Below are 27,896 nucleotides of genomic sequence, written 5' to 3' on the forward strand. Positions count from 1 at the left end.
AAACTATTCTGCTTGCTTTACATCTTTTGGTATCCCCTTATTCATTGTATCCTTAACATCCTTTTTTCTTATGAAACAAAAATATGCCGGTCATTTCATTCCTGGTGTTCATACTCAAATTTTTTATTAACTTGACCCTTATGTAACCCATTGTGTAAATTGGCACGCTCTGCATGGAGGAGGAGTGAGGGGGAGGGACACTGCCATCCCCTTCCCCAGGTTCTCACATCATCTCCACCAGTGAGAAGTGGTGGGGATTGGCTGGGAGCTATGCGTCTCCCCCCCCCCAATGCATAAAAAAGTCCCACCTAGAAATGTGGCTGGTCTACCTAACAAGGAAGGATTGCTACAGTGCTGTTTGTTATGTGTCTGCACTTGTGCTTGACAAGTGCAGCCGGAAGAGCCAAGACAAATCCTGTGATTCAGCTGAACATTGAGGCTGAAGAGGGAGTGATGGTCATCCTCTCTTCTCTTTAGGTCCAGGAAGCTTTTAGCTCATGTAATTCTCTGTAGCATGTGGGTGGGGCAGTGAGATGATCAAACCCTCCACTCAGGAATATGTAGCCAAGTGCGTGTGAGAACTCACTTTCAGGGTATTAATTAGTAAGCACAGGGACAGACCAATGGTTCTATAAATTAGTGCACAAATGAGAAGAAATGTGCTGGAGAAGCCTATTGTAGGATACCCAATAGGAACATAATTCTCTTATTCTGCAGTGTCTCCCAGGTTGGGTCAGCCAAATAAGAAGTAATATGCTGTCAGTTTGAATCAGGGTTGGATCTACCATAGGTAGCTACCAAAAGCAACACTTCATAGGTTTTTGTGCTGCTACTCTGGGGGTAAGGTCGGCCAGAAGAAATATGGCATTCCAGTCCTCTAAAGAAGGCAAGTAAGAGCCAGAAAACAGCAAGAGATATAGCATAGCAATAAGAACCGGTGAGCCCAGTGGGAGGGACACTGGGCTAGATGTACAAACATGGGTGGGTGAGCAGCAGCAGTGTTGGCACTGGCCTCAGTGGGAGAAATCAATGTTGAGGCAGGTTAATATGGAATATAGCAGTCCTTAAGGAACCCGAGTCTGAAGCTGTGAAAGGGCTTAAAAGTTTGAAACAAGCACTTTGAATTGAGCTCGGAAGCGAACTGGTAACTTGTGTAAATCTCTCAAAATTAGTGAAATATGTTTCTAGTGAGCTGTCTCAGTCAAAATCCTGGATTCTGTATTTTGAACCAGTTTCAGTTTTCAAATTGCCTTCAAGGGCCACACGGTGTACAACACATTACAGCAGTTTAAACAGGTTACTGCCAGAGCATGGATCACTGTTGTCAGACTGTCTATTTCCAGGAAAGATAGCAGCTGCCTTCCATTACAGCTTAAGTTGGTAGAGAGCTCCCATTGCTATTGGGGACATCTGCAGCTCAAGTGACGTTGCAAAATCAAGGAATACTCCCAAACCATGAACCTAATCTGTCAGAGGGTAACCCCATCCAAAACAGCTTGAATCCCAACCTCCTGTACTAGGGAACCATCCACGCACAGCACCTCTGTCTTATCAGGATTGAGTTCCAGATCTTTCACTGAAAAGACACCCTCATATTGATTATTCTGAAGTGTTCCTAAACTGAAAACTGTGCATTAGGATTAATAGCATCGAAGACATAACTTTATGTGTAAATCCCAATGCTTGTGACAAAAGAAATGTTTTAAATATCAGGTAGAACTTGATGCTAGTTTGGCATTTGTTTAAAAATGTTAAGGTGAAACATCAGTTTCCTCACATTTTTAGAGATGTAGTTGTACGTATTACTAAATATCCCGTTCATGGAATCTGAAAAATGTTGTCATAAACTGCAGATAAGGATGTAAACCTGTTTCTTGCCTATACCACTTCAGACAGCTCATGAGGCTCACATGATTGAATGGTCTGTCATACCCCCCATCTAATATCCAGCACTGCACACAGATTTCAGTGAGAATTATTATTTTCTCTCAGACATCTAGTTTCTGTGAGCAGTTTTTCTGTGTGTGGAGGAAAATTCCAGCATTTGAGGCCCTCATCTGCAGTATGAATTGCTACTGCACAGTCACAGATTTATCTCCTCATCTCCTGTTTGTGAGAACCAGGCCTTAATATCAGCTGATAGATGTCAAACCCTTTATGTGAAGCAGCTGCCAAATGATGTGGTCACAGTAAACACAGCTAGGAGGAAATGGAAAACATGGCCCACTGGGATGGTCTAATACCAGGAAACAGCTTTTCAGAAATTTCTGAAAAGTACAGTTTTAGTTTAATGTGATGGAAACTCTGTTCATGTGCCTTACACCTAAATATGATAGTTAAGTCTTTTGTCAAAATCATATACGGCATATATGTGGAATATGTTTACTGATTATCAGGATTAAAATTAGATTAAATACATTAGATACCAAGAATATGAGAATAGTTATTTATTACTTTGTATGCAGACTAAGGCAGGAATTTACATGATAGATTATGAACAATATTTAGTCTGCATTTCTGACACACGTGCTATATCCCACTTAATATATTGGAACTTACTTCTGGATACATGTGGATATGATTGCAGTGTTAGAAGACTTAAGATTCTCTTGCATTCTAAGCAATGAGAGTGAACTCCCTGTTTTGCTAGAACTGTCATAGGGCTTTTCTAACATTATTATCTCTGTGATAAATGTGGGTGAAATATTTTGGCACTTTTATCCAGAATACTTTCCCAGGACCCTGTACCTGTCCGCTTCTCCCCAGTTCTACCACCAGATATTCTGCTGATCTGGAAGTTGGCCAGGTGTAGGATTCCCTGTTATTAACAGGGAATTGATAATTTCTGATAAAGGTGCAATAATATATTTTCTGCAGTTCCTATTATTTCCTAGAGCCCCATTGACCTTTTTCTCCCAACTAAGCAGTGTTGGGATGGGAGAGCTGGTCACTGAGGTGATACTTTCTTTCTGTTGAACTGCCCCTCCTTGCCGCCAGTTGACTTCTCAGTAGTGCTGACTTCAGCAGTTTTATAACAACCTTGGAGAGCTCAAGCGATGACTTGTTTGTAGACCCAGTTGTGCTTTTTGGTTTGGGATGCTGCCCACAATCAAGAAAACAATAATTAAGAGTTTATTTGGCAATCCTCCGCCTCTTTTCCCAAACACAATTTTAGGTCATTGACTAGGAGTTTGCTGTGAATTATGTTCATTAGAAAAAAAAATCCATGTTGGTTTTAAGTGGCTTAAAGGTTGTTTTTGACTTGGCAGAGTTATTTTGGAAAAAGTATCCAATTGCTTATGCAGGTTGATTTTATCATTCTTGGAAGTATTCCGGAAAATGTGTTATTAATATATTGTCTGCATGAAATATTTATGGGTTTGCTGAGGGTTTTTATTTTTATTATTAACATTATTGTTACTATTATTTGTTTGATTTGGAAGCCCAACATAGGAAGATTAGGCATTCCTCATGGACCTTCAGGAGAGAAGGTGGCAGTCGTAACAGTGGATGACTGTGATACTGCAGTGGCTGTGCGTTTTGGAAGTCTCATTGGAAACTACTCATGCGCTGCTCAGGGAACACAGACTGGCTCAAAAAAGTGAGGCACATTTTTTTAAAAAGAAAAAAAGTCTGTACAAGGAGCTCAGCAATGATATGAACCTCCTACCCTGAGAGGCCCACCCCTGCTGTCTTCGTTGTGCTTAACATAGGTCACTGTCATTTCAATGCACTTTAAAATGTGACTGTTAAAGAGTTTATGTTTGTGGGTTAACGCTAAACACGTTGAACTGACTGGGGATTTTCTTCTAAATAACTTGCTAATTTGGAATTGGAGAGTATAATAATTTTAGATGCTTATTTCCACTGAGCTATCCCTCCATTGGTCCAGACAATCTCAATGAATTGAGACAATCAATGACAATCTGTATGAGGAAAAGGAAAGTGTAAGGACTAAGGGAAGACAATGGAGGAAGAAATATACTAGATCCAATTAAAATACTCCATTAATTAAAAAGCACATATACAAATAGGTAATCTTGAGGTGGTTTTAATGACGTGAAGTGTAAAGTAAATGGCTTTAATCCACCTTAGTTGCAGTATTTTCAGGTTGTATCTTCTTTAAATACCTTTCTTAGGATAAACTTATTTATTTATTAAATATATATCCTGTCCTTCCTCCCAAGTAGGAGCCAGGGCAGCAAATGTACACTGAAGAATCATAACCTTTCAGAAAGTCATTATAAGAAATGATAAAGACGTCTTTTTGACAATTTATAAACTTTTGTTAGTCGATAACTGCACATTTGAGGAAGTAAAGGAATATATGGTGAAATGGGCCCAAAACATTGGAGATAATATACCTATACAATTGTGAGAGTGCTCTGGATAACTAGCCATATTATCTCTCTGAATACCAATGTTAGAGTGAATTACTATGTTGCCTAAATGGTATCTTACTCTTTTAATTATAAGCAAGATAAATAGTAACTTCGACTGTTAGAAATACCCCAAGAGAGAAAGAGTTTTTATCATTTGTGATGGAAATGTTCATTGGCAAAAGTCTTTGCAAAAAAATGCAAATTATAACAGAGGATTTTAGGATAGAACATAGTTACATTCATTGCTATTTCTTTTGATATATATTGATGACTGAATGCATAGTAGAGAGTTAATCTCCTTTATGCTACTTCTACTATATGGCTAGTGCTGCAAGAATCACATAAGCTAAATATTAGAGGCAATTATCCCTGATTTCTGATTTCTTTAGGTCTTTGGATCTAACTGGTCCTTTGCTTCTTGGAGGAGTTCCAAACCTGCCTGAAGATTTTCCTGTGCACAACAGACAGTTTGTTGGCTGTATGAGGAACCTCTCCATTGACAGCAAGCCAATCGACATGGCCAGTTTTATAGCCAACAATGGCACTCTTGCAGGTATGAGCCCCACATCACAGGGAGGAAAACAGAGCAAAAAGTAGTTTTGTTTCATTGAGAATTATACAAACTAAAAATATTATTTTCCTAGGTAAATAAAAAAATGAAATGGCTGCAAGATCTATGTATAAAACATTTGTTGGTATGCAAACTGAACCTATATTCTTATGCATTTTTTTACATATTTGCTTACTGCATCTAAGCATATAGAGTGTGAACTTCTCCAAGATTTTTTAAAAATAGATTCCTTTCATTTTCAGTTCAATTCATTTGCATGGGAGCCCTATACAAGCTCTACCAAAATTAGATGAGTTTCTGTGGTAGTAATAGTTGGCAGGCTAAGCCAGTGGTGGATACATTGACCACATAATTTCAAAGACCTTCTTCATCTAAGACAGCCTTTCCCAACTAGTGGGCCACCAGATGTTGTTGGACCACAACTCCCATCAGCCTCAGCCAGCATTGCCAATGGTCAGAAAAGATGGGAATTGTGGTCCAACAACATCTGGTGGCCCACAAGTTGGGAAACGCTGATCTAAGACAATGATGAACCTGTGGCTTTCCAGATGTTGTTGGATGATAACTCCTATCATCCCTAACCATTAACCATGCTGGCTGGTACTCATGGGAGTTGGCATCTAACTACACCTGAAGGGTGACAGGTATCCCATCCCTGATCTAAGGGGTGACAGCAACTGGGTTTCAAAGGCTGCAACATTTGTTGCTATGCCGTTTCAGTAATCTGATATGAAGTGTCTATATCCTGTGCAGACCCAGAGTACTAAAGAGACATTCACAGTGCTGGTTGTCATGTCCTGCTGTGAAATATTTAATGTACTCTAACAGGAATATTGCATCTGTGAGTGCCTTAACTCTAAGAGTCACAGTCCAAACAGGCTTTTTGGCATATGCAAGGACAGTTGTATATGCACCGGAGCTTCTTACTACATTTCCTTGTTCTGTACAAGTAACTGCTTTTTAAAAAACCTTTAGAGTTTTGAAATGGTCCAGCAATGTTACTGTTAGGGATGCAGAAATCCCACTAAATCTGCAGAACTCACTGAGCAGTCCCCTGGATTACTATCTGAAAAAGTATAGTTGCAGCTATTCAGAATGTTAACAGTGCTATAATCCACAGCTTGTTTTTAGTATGGGGATGCAGGTGGATATTAGGCAAAATACTAAACAACCTGAGGTTGTTTACTAATTCTTTTGAAATCCCAGGCTGTTTAGCTCAGAAGAATTATTGCACCACCAACTGGTGTCAGAATGGAGGCACCTGTGTGAACAAATGGAATACCTATACTTGTGAGTGTCCCCTGCGGTACGGTGGGAAAAACTGCGAGCAAGGTAAGCAAATGATCTATTTTCCATTTAGCATGTAAAACATTCCATAATGGAATATGAATTGTTATAGGGCAGCTTCTGGGCCACTAACCTTTTATTTTGGCCTGCATATATGCACCTTTTTTGCAGCTCTCTTGATGCCTGAAAAACAGGCTTTATCATGGATGGCATGTCTAATAACCTGGACCAAGTTGTCTACCTTTTGCTGTAATTGAGTAATCCATTCCAAACATGGCAATTAAATCCTCTGTTATATTTACACTATGTTTATCCACCAGCTCTCACTCCCCAGAGCAGCCTTTTTCAACCAGTGTGCCTCCAGATGTTGTTGGACCACAACTCCCATCAGCCTCAGCCAGCATTGCCAATGGTCAGGAAAGATGGGAGTTGTGGTCCAACAACATCTGGAGGCACACTGGTTGGGAAAGGCTGCCCCAGAGGATCCTCAGAGCACCAACATACTCTTATTTGAGAGTATATTCTGTGGGTTTGTTGCTAAAAGAGCTCGGGCACCTTTCTCATCATTGGACTCCTCCCCTGGGCTTGTCCTTTATCCTGCTTCCTGCTTCTGCTTTCCTTACGTTTCTCCAATCTCTTGCTACAAGCTAGCCAGTGAGACTGTTTGTCCCAGACCCTGACTCCCAACTGTTATTTCATTTAAAAACATCTACTTCTTGTTCCCTTGTTATTTCCTCTAAGTGTGAGGGCTCCACCTTTCAAATCCCTTTTCTCCTCTCACCAGTCTTTGGATGCTGTTTTGTTTATTTATTTGTTTATTTATTTATTAAATTTATATCTTGTACTTCTTTCCAAAGGAGCCCAGGATGACAAATACAAAAACATTTTTAAAATGCAACTAAAATTAAATAAAAACATTTAAAAACATCTAAAGCATTGTAAAACAATCACATACCCCCACAACTAATAATTTCAAGGCTGCCAAGAATTTTTCAGCTATCAAATGCCTTTAGAGGACACCACCTTTTTATCTCTGTTCACCTAAGCTGTTCACTCTGTAAGCTTGATGGAATGCACCCCAGCAGTTCCTTTCGTCTTCCTTCTCTCCTATTTCTTCTGCTTTCCCCTTTCTGATTCCAGATCAAGCCCATGCCTGCCTCTCAGTATTTCTGATTTATCCCTGCACACTCTGGCAAGTAGCATACCTTGTAGCCTTGTTTCATCACCATGCATACCCACCACCAGCCTGCCCTTGTTCACCGCTGGTGGACTGCCAGCAAGGACTCATGGAGGCAGTGGGGTAGCTAGAGCTTTTGCCGCCCGGGGCGGTCCCTGAGTTTGCCACCCCTCACCCGTCCCTCGCATGAGCCCAGAACAGACTCGACACAGAGCTCTCCAACACTGGAGGCATTCAAGAGCCAGTTGGGCAGTGACCTGTAGGATATGTTTTAACTTGGATTCCTGCATTGAGCAGCGGGTTAAACTTAATGGCCTTACAGGACTCTTCTAACTCTACTTTTCCATGATTCTAAAGCAGTCTAACTTGGTGACCATGACTTGTGGTAGTCAATTCCACAGTTTAACTGTGCACTGTGTTTACAAATCCTTCCTTTTGTCTGTCTTGAATCTCCCCCAGCTTAATTGTATGCCCCCAGGTTGTGGTATTACGAAAGAGGGAGAAAAACCTTCCTCTTTCAACAAGCCTTTTAAAAAGAGACCTTATCCCAGTCTGTGTTGGAATTGCTTTTTAAGATGTTTTTAAAGCTTGTTTTTAAATATATTTTGTTTCAATATATTTTAATATATTTTGTTTTATAGTGTTTTAGTTTGCCACCCCAGGCTCCTACTGGGAGGAAGGGTGGGATATAGATTTAATTAATAACAACAACTTCACAGTAGCCGCTTTCTCCACATTGTGTATAATTTATTCACCTTTCTTCCTAAACTAAAAAGCCCCAAGCATTGTAACCTCTCAAACGGCAGTTAATAATTCCTACAGAGGAGGAGTTATTATTGTTATGATTTTTATCCTGCCCTTCATCCCAAAGAAGCTCAAGGTTGTAAACAAAGTGATGCAAATATTTTAATTTTTTTTTTAAACAATCAAATATTCTCTCAGCTAAATAATTTTAAAGTTGTCAGGAACAATATCTTTCAAGACTCAAATACCTGGGTGAACAGATTTTTTTTTACATTCCACCTAAATTTTAACAATGAGGCCTCTCCAGGTATCCTTTTTTTATTGTGCATTCATGATGATTTGTTCTCATGATGGCATAGGGGCAATTATAAGCAACCTCACTTTCAATACCGTTTGCACCTACAAAAGTTTCAGGACAGACATAATGCTTTATTTTCCATTGGTGCATATCCCACAATTTCCCATTAAAATCCTGTAACCTTTGATACATTCATAATGTTGGGCGTTCATAACATTGGGGAGAGGTCCTACTTTTGTTGCACCAAAAGGCAATAACGAGGTCACACTGGGGAAGCATCACAAAACAACTAATAAAGTAGAACATTGCGAGGCTAGTCCAGTATAAATCCACCACAAACTTACTATTACTGTGTCAACAGCATGATGCAGAATACACCCACCAAAAAAGGGTGGGGAGCCAGTCTGAATGGAGGCTACCACCTACTTTAGAACAGATTAGGTAGGCTAGTTTTGCCCAGCCCCTCAACTCTCCCCCCCCACTCAAAGCAGGAAGCAAACTGAAGACCAGAGAATCCTGCAAACTGTAGTTTACCCTTCACAGAGCTACCATTCCCAGCACCCTAAAAAAACTACAGTTCCCAGGATTCCTTAGGGGAAGCCATGTAGTTTAAATGTGCTTTACATGTGTAGCATGGATGTGAACCTTCACACAAAGGGGTATTGCAGCCGCCACGTCTGCCAACTTCAAAGCCCGAAAGCAAACAGTAAGGCTATGCCCGGGCTTGAAGGAAAAATCTGCCTGAAAACCGCCCTGCCGATAGGAAAGCGAAAGCACTTAAAATGAGAGTGCCTCGCCTTGGCCCGGCCAAGTTGGGCTTAGAGCCAAACCGCGTGGTTATAAGGGAGGCTGCTCTCCTCCCACTTCAGCCGGGGAAGGAGTGCCCGACCCAGCCGCCCCGAACCTGGCCGCCTCATTCCTACCTGGTGAGGTGGCGAAGAGGAGGAGCCGCCCTGAGGGTTTTGGTGTATCTTCCGCACCCGGTACATACAGGTGGGGAGGTGCATGTGAAAAGTGCCACCCCAAAAAAAGTGCCGCCCGGGGCGGACCCCCCCCTGCCTCCCCTAGCTACGCCACTGCATGGAGGCACAACACAATCACTGCTGTCCCCTCACACCCTCAAATCAAATTGTGCAAGCGCACTCCAATTTAAGTCGACCTGTTCCCTTTTACTTCTATAGATAATATTTGAACCAAAATCTAATACTAGTTCAACTGACATGGGAATCATACTGAAAGAGGGAATATTATGGTGTGTGCACAATATCATGCTATCTTACTCTGGATTAATTTATTGTCAGTAGTGTTCAGTCTTTTCTTCTGTATTCATAATCAGGGCCTCAGAGAGGCAGTAGTGTAGTGGCAAATTCAGAAGTACAGGGTCTCTTCATGTTAATCACAGCCATGCCCCTTCCCCGCAGTTGAGAATGAGATCCTTGTTAATGCCTAGGAACCAATAAGCATGAAAGAGGAGAGTGTTAGCACTGAGAAGAGTCTTCGCAGTGGCTGACTCACCACCTTTCACTCTGATTGGTTCTAATCAGCAGGAAAGGACAAGGAAGCACGTTAGAAGACTCTTCTCAGTGGCTAATATACACCTCTTTCATGCTGATTGGCGTGTGGGATGCTGGAAACATAGAGACCCTACTGGGACCCTGCTGCCAAAAAAGTAAAGGGCCCAAGTCCCCACAAGACCCTGCACAACTACACCCCTCCAGAACCTAGGGCAACACATACCCTTTGGATCCTCCTTTTGCAGCCCCCCCCGGCAATGCTGTCAGCAGCTAATATAGTTTATTTAAGAACATAGAATATTGGCATAGTAATGTATTACATAAATTCATTAACAGCCATCTACTGACTATGGATTCACTAGATAGGGAAACCGTTTGTTTGTTTAGTGAATTAGCATTCATGGATAGTAATAAATGTATTTAGTTTATCTAACCTACTTTTCTGGAGTTCAAAAAACATGTTTTACAATTTCAGAAATTACAATCAATCATAATATCCATAAATATTATTTACAGTTACTAAAATTAAGAACAGAAATTATCAAACATTCAGATAATTCAATATTCTATTATTACAATAACTAATGAATCATCTAATATTCATTTATTATTAAATTTATGTCCTGCCCTTCTTCCGAGAAGGAGCCAAGGACAGAAAACAAAAACATTAAAAGCACATTAAAGCATCTTAAAAACAAAAGACTTTATAACATATTAAAACAAAAGATCTTTAAAACATCTTTTAAAAAACAGTTTTAAAAACATCTTAAAAAGCAATTCCAACACGAGACATAGACTGGGATCATACTTAAACACAGTTTGTGGAAACATATTTGTGGAAATATATTTTCCAAGCTTTATCAAGAATTTGGTGCAAGGCAAGCATTGTGCACTTTTTCCATGGTTATCACATAGTCCTGAGCCCTTTTTACTTTTATCACAAACCTAATATTCTTCACACAATACTCTGTACTCTGGGTCTGTTAGATATTTTCCACTGAACAACTGAGCGCAGGTCACAATTGTTTCTTTATCTATATCAGATGGTTGAACTGGTATGTTGATGTATTGCTTTATTGATGTATTGCCTTGTTGATATATTGTTATATTTGTGTTTACTTTTTCTGTAAGCCACCTTGAGGGCTGTTTGGCCGAAAGGCAGGGTGTAAACAAACATAACATAACATAAAACATGGTGAGGATCCTCAGCTTTGTTGAGGCCTGGGGCAGTTTGCCCCCTTTAAACTTACCCCTTTCACCCCTGCTTATAGTCATTAATACTGCACACATATCAATAATTGTGTGCCCATACAGGTCGTAAAAGTGTGCTATTAAGTAACGACCATGCATTAAGTGCTCTTAAATACAGTTCTTTGCAGGAGGCAAATTGAAGGGATTCATTAGTTATCCTACTTGATGACAGGTTACGTCTGCCATCCAGTGGCCTTTTTTTATGCCATCTTGTAGACCAGTAGCTTTAAAATGTATGCCATTTGGGATCCCATTCTACCGACTCATTTGCTGAGGAATCCCATGCCTATGCAGTGTCCATGGATCCCTCACACAGTGTGGAGAATTCTGGAGCAGAAGTGGGAACCACAGATCCAGGGGCCAAATATAGCTCTCCAGGCCTCTGTGTCCTGTTCAGAGCGGGATTCACGAGGCTGAGACGCAGGTGCAATCAAATCTTGTTTTATTATAGTAATGGATACATCAAAAGCAGTACACTTCATAGAAACCTCTAAGCTAGCTCACTAGAAATCCCTAACTGCACTCTAGACATGCTCTGCAACGTGTGAAGAAAGTTGACTCAGCAACTTAACCCAGAGCGTGACAATCTTAAGTAGGGAAAGTTTTAGATCGTAATCTCTGGCTCCTCTGCAAGTCCTGCCTCTGTCCTGTCCGCTTCTCGCGGCGTCAAGAGCGGGGTGACAGGGTGTGTGCCTCCAATGGCTCGTCCAAAAGAACCGTCTTCTTAGCAACCGGCCCGGGGTCAGGGAGCAGTGACGCGCTCGAGGCATCCCGGGAACCGCTTGGCAAAGGGGGAGTCACCGCCCCCTCTGGAACATCTTCCAATGGCTCCTCCAACCTGTCGGGGCGGCGCGCTCTCCGCTTCCGAGGCCACGTCATCCGTGGGAACTGGTCCAGAGTCACTCCCCTCCCCTCCCAAGGTCTTGCTCAGACTCAACAATTCCTTGGTCTTCTGCGCCCTCTGACAGCTGGGAAACTTGGAACTTGTGCCTCCCCCCTCCCTGGCCCTCGTGGGGAAGCGGAGGCTCAACAGTCTGGCTCTTGGGACTCTCCCTAGCCCATCTCATCTCTCAAGACCACATACTTCACTAGCCCTGCTCCCTGTCCTCCTTAAGTATTTTTGCCCGACTGGAACGTGCAAACTGTGATAAACTGTGTGTGTATGTGAGTGAGTTTGTCTCTGGCTTTTGTGTAAATTAATTTTGGATTCATAATGATAAAAGGTAGGAGTCACATCCATTGTCCCACCACTTTTGCTTTTGGCCCTGCCCACCACTGGAATGCAACCTCCAGTAGGCACCCCAGAAGGGAATGTGGCCCTCAGGCCGAAACATGTTCTCCACCCTTGTTCTAGACCAGGGGTTCCCAAAGGCCATGGGGTATCAGTGGTTCATGAGCTTCATTCAGGGGGTCCATGGTATGTCTGTGGATTTGTGGTCAAAGACAGGGGATGGTCTATTCATCGCATTAAATATTCATATTGATTTTTGACCGAATTCTATGGAATTCAAATTGTAATACAATAAAATACAATATATAAGAAATAAAAGAAAGAATAAAGTATAATTAAAAATCATACAGCATCTTGCGCGTTACAACTGCTACAACAGGCAGGAAAGTAATTAAGTAGTCTGCTAAGAACCTCAGTAGTTTTCAAGTGGTCAGTGGGGAACAAAAGTTTGGAAACTACTATTCTAAAGCATGCACTCTCAATTCATGTGAAGCTCTGTCTAAGCTTGTTAGGCCTCAGTATTGCCACACTTGAAGTGAGAGTGTTTCCTAGATAACACACCCAACACTCTGGTGCTGCAGGAAAAGATCACTGAATTAAAACAACACTCATAAGATTGCCTCCTTCCCGACAGACCCAGCAGAGGGAGCCTTCTTGGTGGTTTCACCACTCTCAGAAGCTCAAGGTGGTGGCAGCCCAAGAGAAGACATTCTCTGTGGCAGCCCCTAAGTTGTGGAATTCTCTCCCCACAGAGGTGTGTCTGGCACCTTCATTATACAGTTTTTGTCATATGCTGAAGATGCACCTCTTTACCTTGACCTTTGACACTTGAGAGAGAGATATTTTGCTGTTATCTTTTTGGCGCCAGGTCAAGACTTTCCTCTTCTCCCAGGCATTTTAGCATGTGTTTTAACATTGTTTTTAAATCTTTTTAAATTGTGTTTTTAAATTGTTTTTTGTGTTTAAAATTTGTATATTTGTTTTTAATGTTTTTAATTGCTGTAAACCGCCCTATATTTTAGGACCCACTCTATCCTTGTGATTGTAATTTATTTCAAATTGTTTTAAATGTTTTATTTTAAATTGTTGTTACTCTCTGGGATCTTAGAGTGAAGGACTGGTAATAAATTGAGATTATTGTTGGTGCTGTTGTTCTCATTTCTTAAATGCCAAACTCACTAGGTGCTGTAGCATATATGTTTAAAAATAGCAAGGCACCTGCCTACAAGAAAAAAGATCAATTATGTCAAGCTGCCTTTCAAAGAAATTTGTATGCCACTACTATTAATTTGCTGAGGAAGTCCTGATAAGGTCTCCAAATAAGTCTAGACTCAGTAGCGGCACCTGTGGTGTGATGTGGTGGGGCTGCCCTCCAGGGGCAGGGCGGTGGCAAGGTTGGGCCCATGCTGGTGCACCCGCAAGGCTGCCAATGCCAGTTCAATGTTCCTACACAGCTTTGCCAATGCACTGCCCCAGCTCCATCCAGGTAAGCAGCAGTGGCCAGTGTCAGGAAGGTGGCTTCAACTCCACCACACATATTGGCACTGACTAAAATTCTTGGAAATGTGTAGGACAGGATTTCTTTTGAAATACCAGTGTATAGTTCTGTCCTTACTAGCATAAATATTGTGTACAGCCATTAGAAAACTGATTCTTTTTCACACTTTTCTTTCAAGCTTAGGAAGAATGATCATGAGCTTTGTTAGAGTTATTTTTTTAAAAAAAAACATTAAACCATAGGTTTCTTCTTGTAAAACTAATGAACGCAAACATATCTTTTAATGGCATGTTAATATCTAATCATGATTTGAGTCAGAATCTATTTAACTCATGTTAAGTAGCAAGTTATTCGTCTCCTTTTGTGGTCTGTTCCCATAAATTCACTTGGAGCAGACACATAGTTCTGTACTCCTGCAGAGTGTAACAGCTTTTCCTGCCAAAAATTCTCATTAATTTTTTAAAATTCTTTTTATTGTCAGGAGGCCCCCCAAAAATTACTTACTTCCCGTAGCATCTGTTGGACAAAATATGCATAAAGGGAAATAAGTAATGTCAATAAAAGAGAACTCTTAGCACTTTATGACAACGGTGAACCAAATGTTGAAGTCGGAACTGCTGAATGCCAAGCACTTTGGAGAACTTTGCACATTTATAATTTATAAGAGGGCTGTCAAATGTATAAGCCCTTGGATGTTCGTGGCACACCAACCATGTGGTTTGGTCTACTAGGTCTTTTATAACTCCCCTCTTTTTGCAGCTCACCTGGGCCTATGAAAATGACATTTATCAAGTATCTGGTAGGTCTTAATAATTACACGGAATGTCTACTGCAGCCTAAATATTAGAGCTTGAAATGCCTATACTGCTATTGAAAATCTTAAACATAAAATTCTAACAGGGTTTAGTATTAGAAACAATGCATTTTTGCACCTATAGCTGGGACCAGCATGCCTGTTATCCAGTATACAAATCTATTCCATGGCAAGCTAGGATTTTTTGCTTCAGACTGGCAAAAGCCTGAGAGATTTGTCATCGGTACTTACTTCACATTATGAGGATTACCTTCAAAACAAACAGGTGTATAAACTTCCAGTGCTACTTTTTAACATTTACAGGTATATAGCATCAGTAGTTTATGGGTGATACACAGATCATGGTCCCTGACCAGAAAGGGCTGTAATCTATATAGGGCCATACTCTAGTAAGCCTTTAGTGCCCAGAGTGCCTGCTGTATCTTCTGTTTCTGTTTCTGTGCGCTTCCTCAACCAGGAGAAAGTGTTGTATAACATGGCACATATAATTAAAACCCCATAATAAGCCACTGATTTCTTGGAAGGAATAAGCCAACAGGGGAAGGCCATTCTGTGGCTATCTAGTATCATTGTAAAGTGTAGCTTCTGGTTCTTTGGAGATTCAGTAATGTTGTCAGAACCTAGTTGCATATTGTAACCCTGCCTGGTTTTGTGCATTTTCTGCAATCCACTAACAAGCCTCCCAAAATCCAATTTTATATGGGTGAGATGTCCTAAGCACATTCTTAGACTGCCACACTTAGGAGTACCATGCTGCTCACAGGAATTTATTTTTGTGGCCTTTGATTTATGCCAGTGCAACTGAGAATGTCATGAAAAATAATTCTATGGGTTTTTTTCTATTTTGAAGCTTTTGGTAAACAGGCCATTTTTGTTTTGTTTCCTCTTTATCCGATGTTGCAGTAATGCCTTTCCCTCAGCGTTTCACTGGGGAGAGCATCATCATCTGGAGTGATCTCGATATCACTATTTCTGTGCCGTGGTACATTGGTCTCATGTTTAGAACGCGGAAGGTTAATGGCATGTTGATGCAAGCAAATGCAGGGGTATCATCTAAGATCAACATTCAGGTAAATTGTTTCAACACAGTACTAAATATGTATGCTTATTCATAAAGCGCAATCCTATACATGTTTGCTCAGAAGTAGCACCAACTGTGTCCAATGAAGCTTATTCCCTAGTATGTTTACTCCAGACAGTAGTTTTTAAAAAAATAAGTCTAGGGCAAAAAGGCAGGAGAAATACATGTTAGAATAATGGTAATTGAATCAATAAATTTGCCAACAAAATGTTTCTGATAGAAAAGAACAGAATGAATTCAAATGGAAGCATGATATTGATACAAATAGGTTTCGGTATATATTCAAGAACAAATAGTAGGATAGTCCAGAAGGTATCATTTTTGGTTCTGTGCAGGTTTTACATTCCAAGAGTATGTACAAATTATACAGGATATAAGTATAGTTATTAGTATGTGACAAGGGATTGAAATATAACTCATTTTTTTCAGCAATGAACCAAAGTTATGTTTTCAACAGATACTGAACAAATATGTGGTATTTGAAGTCTATGATGGACTGAATCAGGTGGCTAGTTTGTGGATGACTCAGTCCCGAATCAGTGATGGTGAGTGGCATCACTTGCTAATAGAGCTGAAGAGTGCGAAAGATGGCAAAGATATCAAGTATCTGGCTGTTGTGTCCTTGGACTATGGGATGTATCAGGTGAGGTGACATCCATAATCTTTCAGCATAAAAATGAGACCAGAATGAGCAACTGTGAGCAACACTACATGGCAGCAAAACTATGAACTGTACCAAGGCCAAGTTATTTCTGGCTTACTTCTAGGATGGATTCAGGAATCTGGTTTTTTTCTAACAGTGCATGATGAATGACATGGTTTTTGTAGGTCTGATAAGCTAGAACTCACAACTTTTTAAAAGCCTACACATTACACGTCAGATCCCATAGGAAATCTTAGCTCCACTTGATTTCCATCCCTCCGTGACTACAGAAGTAATCATTCAGAGACAGAGAGAGAGAGAGAGAGAATCTGTCTGTCCTGTAGTTGGATTGAATTGCAGAGAAAAGGCGCAGAACATGAATAACTTCCATTACCTTTTTAGGTTTATTCTTGATTGTGTTTTTTCTAATCAGTGAAATATTGTAACAAAGGATGTATTTAAAAAGTGGCAATCTCCTTTAATCTGTTCTTCTTTTCAGGGTACAGTACAGATTGGAAATCAGTTGCCTGGATTAAAAATGAAAAACATTATTGTGGGAGGTGTCTCTGGAGATCAAGTCTCTGTGCAGCAGGGCTTCTATGGCTGTCTCCAGGTGAAAACTGAAATTAAGTAACCGTGGGATGTTATCCACAAGAAGCATTCTTGTCTCTTCTGAGAACGGGCTGATTTAGGGCAGAGGGCACAAAAGCAGTGGTATTAGTTTGTTTTCTGCATTTCTTTTAAATTGTTTTTGAAATACTGACTAGTAATTCTAGCAATGGGCAGTGGGCATACCCACATTTAAATTAATGAGATGTTAAGCACATAACTGTGTGCCCAAATCCCTTTGATTTGATGTACTGTGTCAGGATTGTATCCAATTTTTTGTTTGTTTTGTTTTGTTTTGATTGCTTGGGGACTTTTACCACTAGCTCATAAGAAGTTTGGCTTTCAGACCATTAGCTTCCCAAGGCTGATTTTTTAAGGGGGGGATGAGATATACTATTCTGCAGTATTATCACTACGTGTTAAAGCTGGTTTGATGTTACCACTGTTTGATGTTACCATTGTTTGATGTTACCATTGTTTATACTCCTTCCCTCCTTTTTCAGGGAGTGAGAATGGGAGAGACGTCTACAAATGTAGCTGCTTTGAACATGAAGCAGGCAATCAAGATTAATGTCAAGGAAGGCTGTGAAGTGGACAATCCATGTGATTCAAACCCTTGTCCCCAGCACAGCTATTGTAGTGATGACTGGGACAGCTATACATGTGTCTGTGATCCAGGTAATAATGGCTTCAAGCAAGCTATTCACAATAATGAGGGCCTGAGGGATTATAGAATTCTATGGTTATGAAAGTTCTTACAGAACTTGGCAACAGTTGCAGAAATTCCTGCCCATAATCACATAAAAATCAAGAACAACAAGCGTCCATCATTTTTGTGAATAGTACCCTGTTGCTATGCATTATCCCCATGACCTCACTTTGAATGCCTTTTCTTGGAAAGAGAAGCTTACAGGAAAGGCAAATTCTTCTGCAAAATTATTTTTTGAAATAGTTTTTTTTATATATTTTTAATTAAATTTAATTCCCTTAAATTTTCTTGTCTTTCAGTTTGTGGAATTTTGAAGTTTCTTCTTGCTGCGTAACTAAATTTTAGGGAGAAGAATGAAAGATTTACATGGGCTTGAAAATAATCACAGAATTAAATACATGATTGAAACACAAAACAGAATTTGTATTTGTTTCTATTACCAAAGGGTTTCAGATTCTTTCAAACTGGGTTTTTGCTTTGAAATTCAAACTACTTAACTGACACTTTGAACCTGAATCAATGTGTATTGACTTCAGAACTAAGAATGAAATTCATGCCCTGTTTGTTCTGGACTGGGGTGGGAGTGAACAGATGGAACAGAGTGCTCCTTTGTCCTCCACCCACAGAGTAACACTGGGCTAACATGTGCTTACTTCAGAATAAGACTATAATCCAAACCCTCTTTGCACTGGGTGCTCCTCTGCCTAGCCCTGCTGGCCTCTTTCTCCAAAGGAATGCCAGTGTCACTCAGTCAGTGCAGAGCTCCCTGTTTTACCCTCTGGGACAGTGGTAGGGTGTGATGGAACGGCAGAGCCACTGCTGTATCTGCATCCTTGTTATTCAGTCTGGCTCAACCTGCTTAGTCTCTTCTCAACCCAAAATGCCCCATTTTCAGAGTTTCTGTAGGCCACCACCAGTAGGGATCCCACAAGCAGTACTTGGCAGAGTGAGAAACTTTGCAAGGACCGGTAGGTCTCAGTGGTGGAACACTTCTACCCAATCAACCTGTTCCCACCCACCACCCAATGGAACAGGGGTTTGGGTTGCAGCCTAAGTTGGATTTAGGTCCCACTGAAATCAGTGGAAAACGTTAGCCATGGCTTACTTAGTTCCCATTAATTTCAATGGGAGCTAAGTGCAATTAATGTAGTCTGGGTATTTACTCTGAAATAGCTGTGCATAAGATTACAGCCTTTGAACTGGTTATTCAGTTTTTGTGTGTGGGGGGGTGTATTTCACTGGTCATAGTTTTCAATCACCTCCTTAAAATGCAAAAGGAAAGAAATAGATTTTTAATTAGTGCCTTAAGCAAAAAAAAACACCAACCAGTTTTATTAGCTCCCAAATTGAAATTGAAAAGTAAAACCTTTTAGTATGGTTAACTGTAACTTTTCTAGACAGTGTCTTGTGGGAGGAGGAAAATTTACTGATAACCAAAGAGGTGTTATTAGTGTATAAGGTTAAAATAGATTGCTTTCCTGAGATGTACAAATCACAAATTATATAGTTATCACTATATGTCTATAATCTTGTCTCCTCAGGATACTTTGGGACAGAGTGTGTTGATGTGTGTAGCCTGAACCCATGTGAACATGTCTCTGCTTGTGTCCATAAGCCCAGCTCTTCTCATGGATACACCTGTGAATGTGGGCAAAGCTATTATGGACAGTACTGTGAGAGCAAGTAAGCAAGTGATGCAGGCTATGCCTTTCCTGGGTCCCTTCCCGCAGCCCCACCCCACCCCCAGAGCTTGGTAAAGTTACTTTTTTGAACTACATCTCCCATCAGCCCCAGCCAGCACCATGCTGGCTGGGGCTGATGGGAGTTGTAGTTCAAAAAAGTAACTTTTCCAAGCTCTGCCCACCCCCTTCATTGGTATAGGAAAATAAGAAGAAACTCCCTTATACTCAAACCAATGGTCCATATAGCCCAAAACTAACTTTTCTTTTTTAATTCTTTTTTATCATGTAGAAAAATGGGCAAATGGTGTGTATGTGTAACACAAATTCTACCCCATGTGTAATAACATGTATAAGTGCCACTTATCTTTGATAAATCTAGATGAATAACCCTCATTTATACACAGTCAATATGTCCCTCTAAAAAGGAAAAAAATCTAAAAGAGGAAGACAGGATTGTCTGAGTAGTTCTGATTTTTTTTCCACAGCCTTTCTCCCTCACCCCAATCCTTGTTTCCATAACTGGGGAAGCTATGAGTCAGTGATTTCAGTGTAGGAAAATAATAAACATTTTTTTCAAAATCCCAGAACTGAACTTTAAAAATATTTTTCCTGTTCTTTGTAGAATTGATTTGCCTTGTCCTAGAGGTTGGTGGGGAAATCCCATTTGCGGGCCCTGTAATTGTGACATTAATAAGGGATTTGATCCTGACTGCAATAAGACTAATGGAGAATGTCAGTGTAAGGTAAGGAAAGGATTGTTCAATTTTTGTGGTACCAAAGTTCAAACTAAAGCACAACAAATAACTACAATTCAAAATAAAGTAGTAATGTTGATACTACAGTATCTATCATTATTTCTGCAAGCCTCAGATCCTGTATTGCTTTCTATAAACCTGGCATCAACAGTTAAATTCCAAAAACAAAAAACATTGGGCCAACCTGAGAATTGGGCCAATTGAAGCCTGCGGGGAAGTGGTGGGCAGATTAAGATGGTCTGCCCCTGGAGACTAATGGAATCCACTGGATTCCTGAATGCCCTGGGGGAATCTCAGGTAGAACAGGTGACTCTGTTGAAAGCCCTTGCCATGCTGTGGAACAACAAGACGTGTCAGGCTCTTAACACAGTTGCCCCTGTGTGCCCACTTCGGCATTGTGGAGCCTGGTTTACATCTTGGTACACTAGTGAACTAAGGGCAATGAAACAGGCTGGATGACGGCTAGAGCACAAGTGGCAAAAGACATGGTGTGAGGCTGATCAGGCACAAGTGAAACATAACCGTGCCTACTGTGTGGCGATGAGGGCGGTGAAGAAGGTCCACTTCTCTGCCTCCATCGCATTCTCAAGTAGCCATCCAGTGGAGTTGTTCCATATTGTCAGGGGTCTGTTGACATCAACTCCAGGAAATTGAGTTTTAGACCCTTCAGAGGCCCACTGTGAATTGTTTGCAAGGCACTTTGAGGGTAAAGTTGTTTGCCTCCCTAGCAATCTTGATGCCCCATCCACATTTACTCTAGTCCCCAGTGAGGTGTCCAATGCAATCTCTGCTGCAGCTTCTTGGGATCAGTTTCAGTTGATATGGTATGATGACGTAGACAAGGTGTTTGTGACTATTGTGACCAGCAACATGTCTTCTCGACTCTTGTCCTTCTGGCATGTTAAAGCTTGCCGAGGGGGTATGATCTAATGGAACCAGGCTGTGGTCAATGCGTCTTTGCAGGAGGGAGTGCTCCCAGCCACCCTGAAAAAAAAAGTGATCCGACCACTCCTCAAAAAGCCACCTTGGACCCATTGCAAATGTCCCCCTTTTAGGGAAGGTGATTGAGAGGGTTGTGGCACATTAATTGCAAGTACTCTTGGATTAAACAGACTACTTTGACCCATTCGAATCTGGGTTCAGGCCTGATTATGGAAATGAATCAGCTTTGGTCGCCCTGATGGATGACCTTTATCGGGAGAAGGACAGGAGGAGTGAGACCCTATTATTCTTACTTGCTCACAGCAGCTTTTGATGCTATTGATTATGGTATCCTTCTGATCTGACTTAGTGAGATGGATATCAGAGGCACTGTTTTACAGTGGTTCCGATCCTTCCCCCAGGCTCGTTTTCAGAGAATAGCATTGGGTGAATGTCTTTTGCCCACCTGGCAGTTGTGGGGTGGGGTGCCACAGGGTACCATCTTGTCCTCCATGCTGTTTAACATCTCTTTGAAGCCCTTAGGAGTGGTCATCAGGAGATTTGGGGCAAGGTGTCAGCAGTATGCTGATGATACCCAGCTGTATTTCTCTGTAACATGTGAATCGGGAGAGGCCGTGCAAGCCCTGTACCAGTACCTGGACTCAATGGTGGGCTGGATGAGAGCCAATAAACTGAGCCTGAATCCTAGAAGCCTAAAGATGGAGATGCTGTTGGTTGGTGGTTCCCAAGTTAGAATTGGTCAGTTGCTTGCTTTGGATGGGGCTGTACTCCCTCTGAAAGAGCAGGTTTGTAGCCTGGGGGTGCTCCTGGATCCATTTTTGTCGCTAGAGGCCCAGGTGACCTCAGTGGCTGGGAGTGCCTTTTCTCAGCTTTGGGTGGTAAGACAGCGTTTCTGGACCAGGATAGCCTGACCACTGTTGTCCATGCACTGGTAACCTCCAGGTTGGATTACGGTAATGTGCTTTATGTGGGGCTGCCCTTGAGGTTGGTCTGGAAGCTGCAGCTGGTGCAAAATGCAGCGGCATGATTGCTTACTGGGGCAGGTATCGCCAACATGTTACCCTGCTGTTGAAAGAATTGCACTGGCTGCCCATTAGCTACCAGGCCAAGTTCAAGGTTCTGGTTTTGGTGTACAAAACTCTATACAGCTTGGGAGCAGGATACCTGAAAATTTGTCTTATCCCTTATATACCCAGTCGATCACTGCAGTGTGCAGGTGAGGGCCTCCCGCAGATACCATCTTATCAGGAGGTCTATTTTGCACAACATAGGAAACGGACCTTTAGTGTGGCAGCACCTACCCTGTGGAATTCCCTTCCCTTAAATATTAGATAGGTGCCACCCCTCTTATCTTTTCAGTGCCTACTGAAGACCTTCCTCTTTCAACAAGCCTTTTATGTTGAGACCTTATCCCAGTCTGCATCTGTGTTGGAATTGCTTTTTAAGGTGTTTTTAAAGCTGTTTTGTTTTAATATATTTTAAAGTCTGTGGTTAAGATATGTCTGTGGTTAAGAGTGTTCTTAGTGTTTTGTTTGCTCTCCTGGGCTCCTGGGAGGAAGGGTGGGATATACATTAAAATTTTATGAATTAAACCGTCGTCTTTGAATATTATCTCCAGTTGTGTCCATAATCAAGCTCTGATGCATATGTTCTTGGACCAGTCACAGCTTCCTGCCATGTGTACATAATGTGTTGAAATAAAAAAGTTGAAATAAAAAAGTGTAGCTACCTCAGAAATGTTGTCCACTTCAAACATGATTCACAGAAAGAGAGAAAGAAAATCTTGTACATTTAAATAGGCTGAAATGTGCAAAAGTACTTGACAGTCCTTAATTTATTCAAAGCTATAAGGTAAGCTATAGTAATTCATGCTTGAAGTAAAACTGAGGCTGAATAGTACTTCTCTGTATTAGGATACATTTTAAAGCCAGTCTTCTCAGGACCAAATCCTTTGGCCAATGTTTTCAACTCTACTTTAAGCATCCTTTTACTGATGAGTGTTCCTTTCCCTGAGGGAACTTTTTAATCATTCAAAAGCAAAATCTGTCAAAAGGTGCTATCCACTGGTTATGTCCCTGATTTGTAAAGGTCTCTGAATCTCTCTTTTTCCAGGCAAACCATTACAGACCACAAAGCAGTGACAGCTGTTACCCATGTGACTGTTTCCCTTCTGGTTCCCATACTCGCACCTGTGACATGGAAACAGGGCAGTGTCCCTGTAAACCAGGAGTGATTGGGCGACAATGCAATCGCTGCGACAATCCCTTTGCTGAAGTTACTGTTCATGGCTGTGAAGGTACCTATAGATACATCTTTGATTCTAGTTTTAGATACTAAAATCAGCACCAGACCATTTTATGTTCCCATGACGTTTAGACTTTATTTTAGCTCTGCCTATTGTTTTATCTGGGTTTTTAAAATCTTGCTGCCTTTTTTGTCGTTGTATCTTATTATTCTGATTTGTTTTACTTGCATTTTAAGTGTTTCTATGTTTTCCTTTTATGTAAAGTGCCCTAAAAAGTTCTGTTGAAGGGCAGAAGAAACATTTCTGTAATAAATAAAATAAATAGTTACATTGCATTTCAGAATAAAAAGAACCTGTCTATCGTGGCACTCGGCAAATTTACTATAAACAGAATATTAAGATTAGCTACAATTTATGGTACCTTTCCAATGCAACCCTTTTCTGCAGAACAAACTGCTCCTTTGTTCCATCTCTTTTTTGTTCCATCTCTTTGTTACATCCGTTTTTGAAACTTCTGAATTGTTAGATGAGCTTACTAATTTAAGAATATACAAACATTATAACGTCTTATGAGAAGCTGCTTTAATCCTTTGTTTCTATTGAAAATGAAATCTGATTATTGATACTTTATATGAATTCCGTCTCTTGCTACTTTACAAATCTAAAACAGGATTATTCTGTCACATTCTCTAGCATAATAATATATTAACGGTTGTCCTAAGCAAAGCAGTATTGCTTCTGTTAATAACTTCAACATTGGTAGAAAAAATGTTTTCTTTCCCTGCCACCTCACATAGTGGTTTACAATGGATGCCCCAAAGCATTTGAAGCTGGCATTTGGTGGCCACAGACCAAATTTGGACAACCTGCTGCAGTGCCCTGTCCCAAGGGATCAATGGGTAAGTAATAGTAATAACCTGTTAGAAGTGTTATCGTAGCTTAAGTATGAAAAAAGTGAAATTCAGAAAGTTTGGCTTATACTCAGAAAGGAATGTGTTACCAGAGCCAGAAGACAAGATCCTGGATACCACGGACAAAAAGTTTAATCCAGATCAGTGTTTCCCAAACTTATTTTCCCATGGACCACCTGAAAATTACTGATGATCTTCACAGACCACTTAATGATTTTTCTTCCTGTTGTAGCAATTGTAATGTGCTTGATGTGGTATGATTTTAAATTGTATTTTTATTGCTGCTTTTATTTCTGACATTGTATTTTGTTGTACTACAATTTGCATTCCATAGAAAAAAAGAAGCAATACAAATACAGTTAAAGTTAAAATGAATATGTAATGCAGACATGCTGCAGACCACTTGAATGACGCTCACAGACCACTGGTGGTCCACGGACCACAGTTTGGGAACCCCAATCTAGATTAAATGATTAAGAATACAGTTAAAAAAAATAACACAGCAAAAGGCAGAATGTTAAAAATACACCACATAATGAAATGGTTGTAATGTGGGAAAAGAAAGAATCCTGTCTGAAAACATAGCTGCAATATTATTTTTTATTCTGCAATATTGTTGCATGTTTTCCATGTGATATATAGAGCTATATGTGATATACATTAAGTGGTGAAAGACTGACAAACCTCTGACTGCTAATACAGTCTTAAAACACCTGTAATATTTTAAAATGTTCCTGATACATCATCTTCAATCTGCACTGTTGTCAGGGGTTCTGATTCAGTGGTGTTCCTTCCATTAGGCTCTGTTGGTGATGGATGCCACAAACCCACCCACTGCACTCTCCAAAAGTGCAACGGAGCACATGCTACTGATGGTGGAGTTCCCACCAGCAGTAACCAGTGTAAGGCTCTATAAGAAGGTGTTTGGGGACAGGGCAGAGTTGGTAGTGGATCTGCTAGATCCAAAGCTGGCATAGTGCCTGGTAAGGGGCCCAATTTGGGCCCCTGTGCAATGCTAGCTGGGTGCTGGCAGAGCAAAATAGGTAAGAAAACTGCCTTACCCCACACCTTTTACTGTACCTGTTTACCCTGGCCTTTGACAACTGAGATGTATAATTTTAGGACCCACCCAAGTTTTGTGATTTTAGGGTTTTTTTAAAAAAAATGTGTTTAATGCTGTACTTTAAAATTATTGTAACACACCCTGGGACCTTTGGGTGAAGGGCAGGTAATAATGATATATAATAATAATAATTCTGCCTTGGCTGCCTGGCAGGGCTGCAGATGTGGCAGGGAATCTGCCAATCTGCACCCCCCCTCCCCATCGCAGTTAAGATTCCTTTCTAAGTCATAAGGAATACTTTTATTTAAGATGACAGAAAGCTATATATTTGTAATTTTCTTACCAATTAAATATGGCAGTCAGCTATTGTCTCTCACCACTTGATTTCTTTTTAAGGAAATGCTGTTCGGCACTGTAACAGTGAGAAAGGCTGGCTTCCTGCAGAACTTTTTAACTGTACAACCTACAGCTTTGTCGATCTTAAACTCATGGTAAGAACAGGGTGCTTGGGAAGAGTAGAATGTTTACTAACTCATGCATTGTGTCACAGTCATTATTTAATGTTACTGGAAAAGTTGCAGTGATATTAAGTCATTGCCTTGCAATCCTGTGCCCACTGGGTGGGAATTGCTCATTCACCTCCCATATGTGGGGTTGCACACGTCACAAAGAAAAACACACACCCTACAATTCCTTACCTATAATTGTTACTCCTTAGTGGTGCTGTAAGTATTCACATATCCCATCCACTGTCACTGCTGTGGGACCTTTAACGCTCTTGTACGAATTGGAACTGAGCAGAAATGAGCCACACAGAACATGCTCAGAGAATGAATTGGGCCGGTTGGGAAGGGACACCAGTTCTTCCCCTTTTGGCGTTTGAGTTCCTGATTGGTGGCGGTTTCCATATGTGAGATTGTGCAGAGACCACTGAGAGCTGGTTCACATTGTCATTCACTGTTTAGGCAGGCACTACACGTGGTGGAATGCAGGAATAAGGACTGGGCTCATAATTGTCCTCTTCCCCCCATGTATAGAATTTTATAGATATACAGATGTGCTCTCTCTCTTGCGGGCGCACCCCCCCCGATCACATGGCAGTCTTCATACACTGTGAGTAGAGTGTGTTTGCATATGCCCAAATTCAGGCATCAGTTCCCATCCCACTGCATATAGAACTATACACTTGGGGAATCATGTGAAGCAAGTCTAAGACATACTTGAATCCAAAGACAGGAACCAGCATTCTATTAAGCTCTTTGACCTAGAAGAGAGGTGGAGTTTGTTTGCTCAGTTTGGGCCTTTGTTGTTTTGGGTCTGCATCAGAATGAAAAGCTTCTCCGTAATGAGACCAATATGGATGGTGACAAGTCAGTGCAGATAGCCAAAGTGCTTCAGAATGCCACGAACCACACAAGTTCCTTCTACGGCAATGACATACGGACAGCCTACCAGATGATGATCAGGGTGCTGCAGTATGAAAGTGAACAACAAGGGTTTGATCTGGCTGCAACAAGAGATGTGGAGTTCAATGAGGTAAGAAATGTTGAACTGAGATGAAGAAAATTTGGCTTGTGCCACTTGTGCAAGGACAGCTCCAGAAAGAATGCACGTGTATTCTGTCCCATGATCCTGTCCCCTCCCTGCAGGAAGACATCACAGAGCTGGCCATGAAGTCTGCATAGCATATGCTGATCCTGAAACTGTTCCTTAAGAGAGAGACAGTGCTCAGGCCTTGATGTGTTTGCAGTGTAGGGGCAGGATATGCTGAATGCATGTATTGTCTGATCCCAAAAAATAACCGCCATGTACAAAAGTCACAGAACAGAAAAACCTCTTGGAATTTAGTTCACTTGAAAACAAATACAGACAGCAGTTTCTGTATCTTACAGAGACTGGATTTTAATTTTATTTTTTTCTCTTATTGCTTCTAAAAATAATTCCTTGTTATAGTTTCATAGACAGGAAAGTAGTAGAAAGCAGCAAGAATAGACTTTAGGTGTAAATGTGAAGCAGTGAAATACATTTTTTAAAAGTTGTGAATGTATGGTGGTGGCACAAGATAAAGTATATGTTATTACCAAAAAAGAAAATGAAATTTTTGATAAACCCTGGAATGCATGACTTCTTGTTAAAGTGCATAACAAAGTATTGTAAGAGTTCTGTCACAGAAAGAGTGGAATAAAAGAATATTAAATAAGGCTCTGCATGTTTGGGCGGAGAAGAGCTGACTATTTAAATGATTTAGTCACTATTGCAGATGGCCAACACATGTATAAAGTTCCATTCAGACTCACTAGGAGCTAAATTCATTGATCCCCTCCCCCAAATGGCCAAGTTCTGAATACCCATAGCCACTTTCTAAGACTGCTTCTATGCTGGCATTTACTGTGGAATAGCCACATTTTGTTTATTCACATTTTACGGGACATCTCCATGATGTCATAATCAAACATCCGCATCTCATCTTTTCTCTGTTCAATGTCTTT

General features: G+C 40.8%; 1 protein-coding gene across 4 annotated transcripts in view; it reads left to right on the forward strand.

Moving 5' to 3' along the window:
- Positions 1-27,896, forward strand: part of CELSR1 (cadherin EGF LAG seven-pass G-type receptor 1) — a 248,708-nt gene that overhangs the window by 172,246 nt on the left and 48,566 nt on the right. For all 4 annotated transcript variants that reach the window (XM_061640286.1, XM_061640288.1, XM_061640289.1 and 1 more), the window contains 13 exons: positions 3,444-3,601; positions 4,772-4,935; positions 6,160-6,285; positions 15,671-15,837; positions 16,306-16,491; positions 16,991-17,104; positions 17,604-17,778; positions 19,351-19,492; positions 20,114-20,234; positions 23,301-23,484; positions 24,231-24,332; positions 25,804-25,898; positions 26,734-26,943. In XM_061640286.1, coding sequence (XP_061496270.1) covers positions 3,444-3,601; positions 4,772-4,935; positions 6,160-6,285; positions 15,671-15,837; positions 16,306-16,491; positions 16,991-17,104; positions 17,604-17,778; positions 19,351-19,492; positions 20,114-20,234; positions 23,301-23,484; positions 24,231-24,332; positions 25,804-25,898; positions 26,734-26,943 — 1,944 coding nt within the window. The remainder of the gene's footprint in view (positions 1-3,443; positions 3,602-4,771; positions 4,936-6,159; positions 6,286-15,670; positions 15,838-16,305; positions 16,492-16,990; positions 17,105-17,603; positions 17,779-19,350; positions 19,493-20,113; positions 20,235-23,300; positions 23,485-24,230; positions 24,333-25,803; positions 25,899-26,733; positions 26,944-27,896) is intronic.

Source organism: Rhineura floridana, chromosome 8 (assembly GCF_030035675.1).
Source record: "Rhineura floridana isolate rRhiFlo1 chromosome 8, rRhiFlo1.hap2, whole genome shotgun sequence".
Classification (NCBI taxonomy): Eukaryota; Metazoa; Chordata; class Lepidosauria; order Squamata; family Rhineuridae; genus Rhineura; species Rhineura floridana.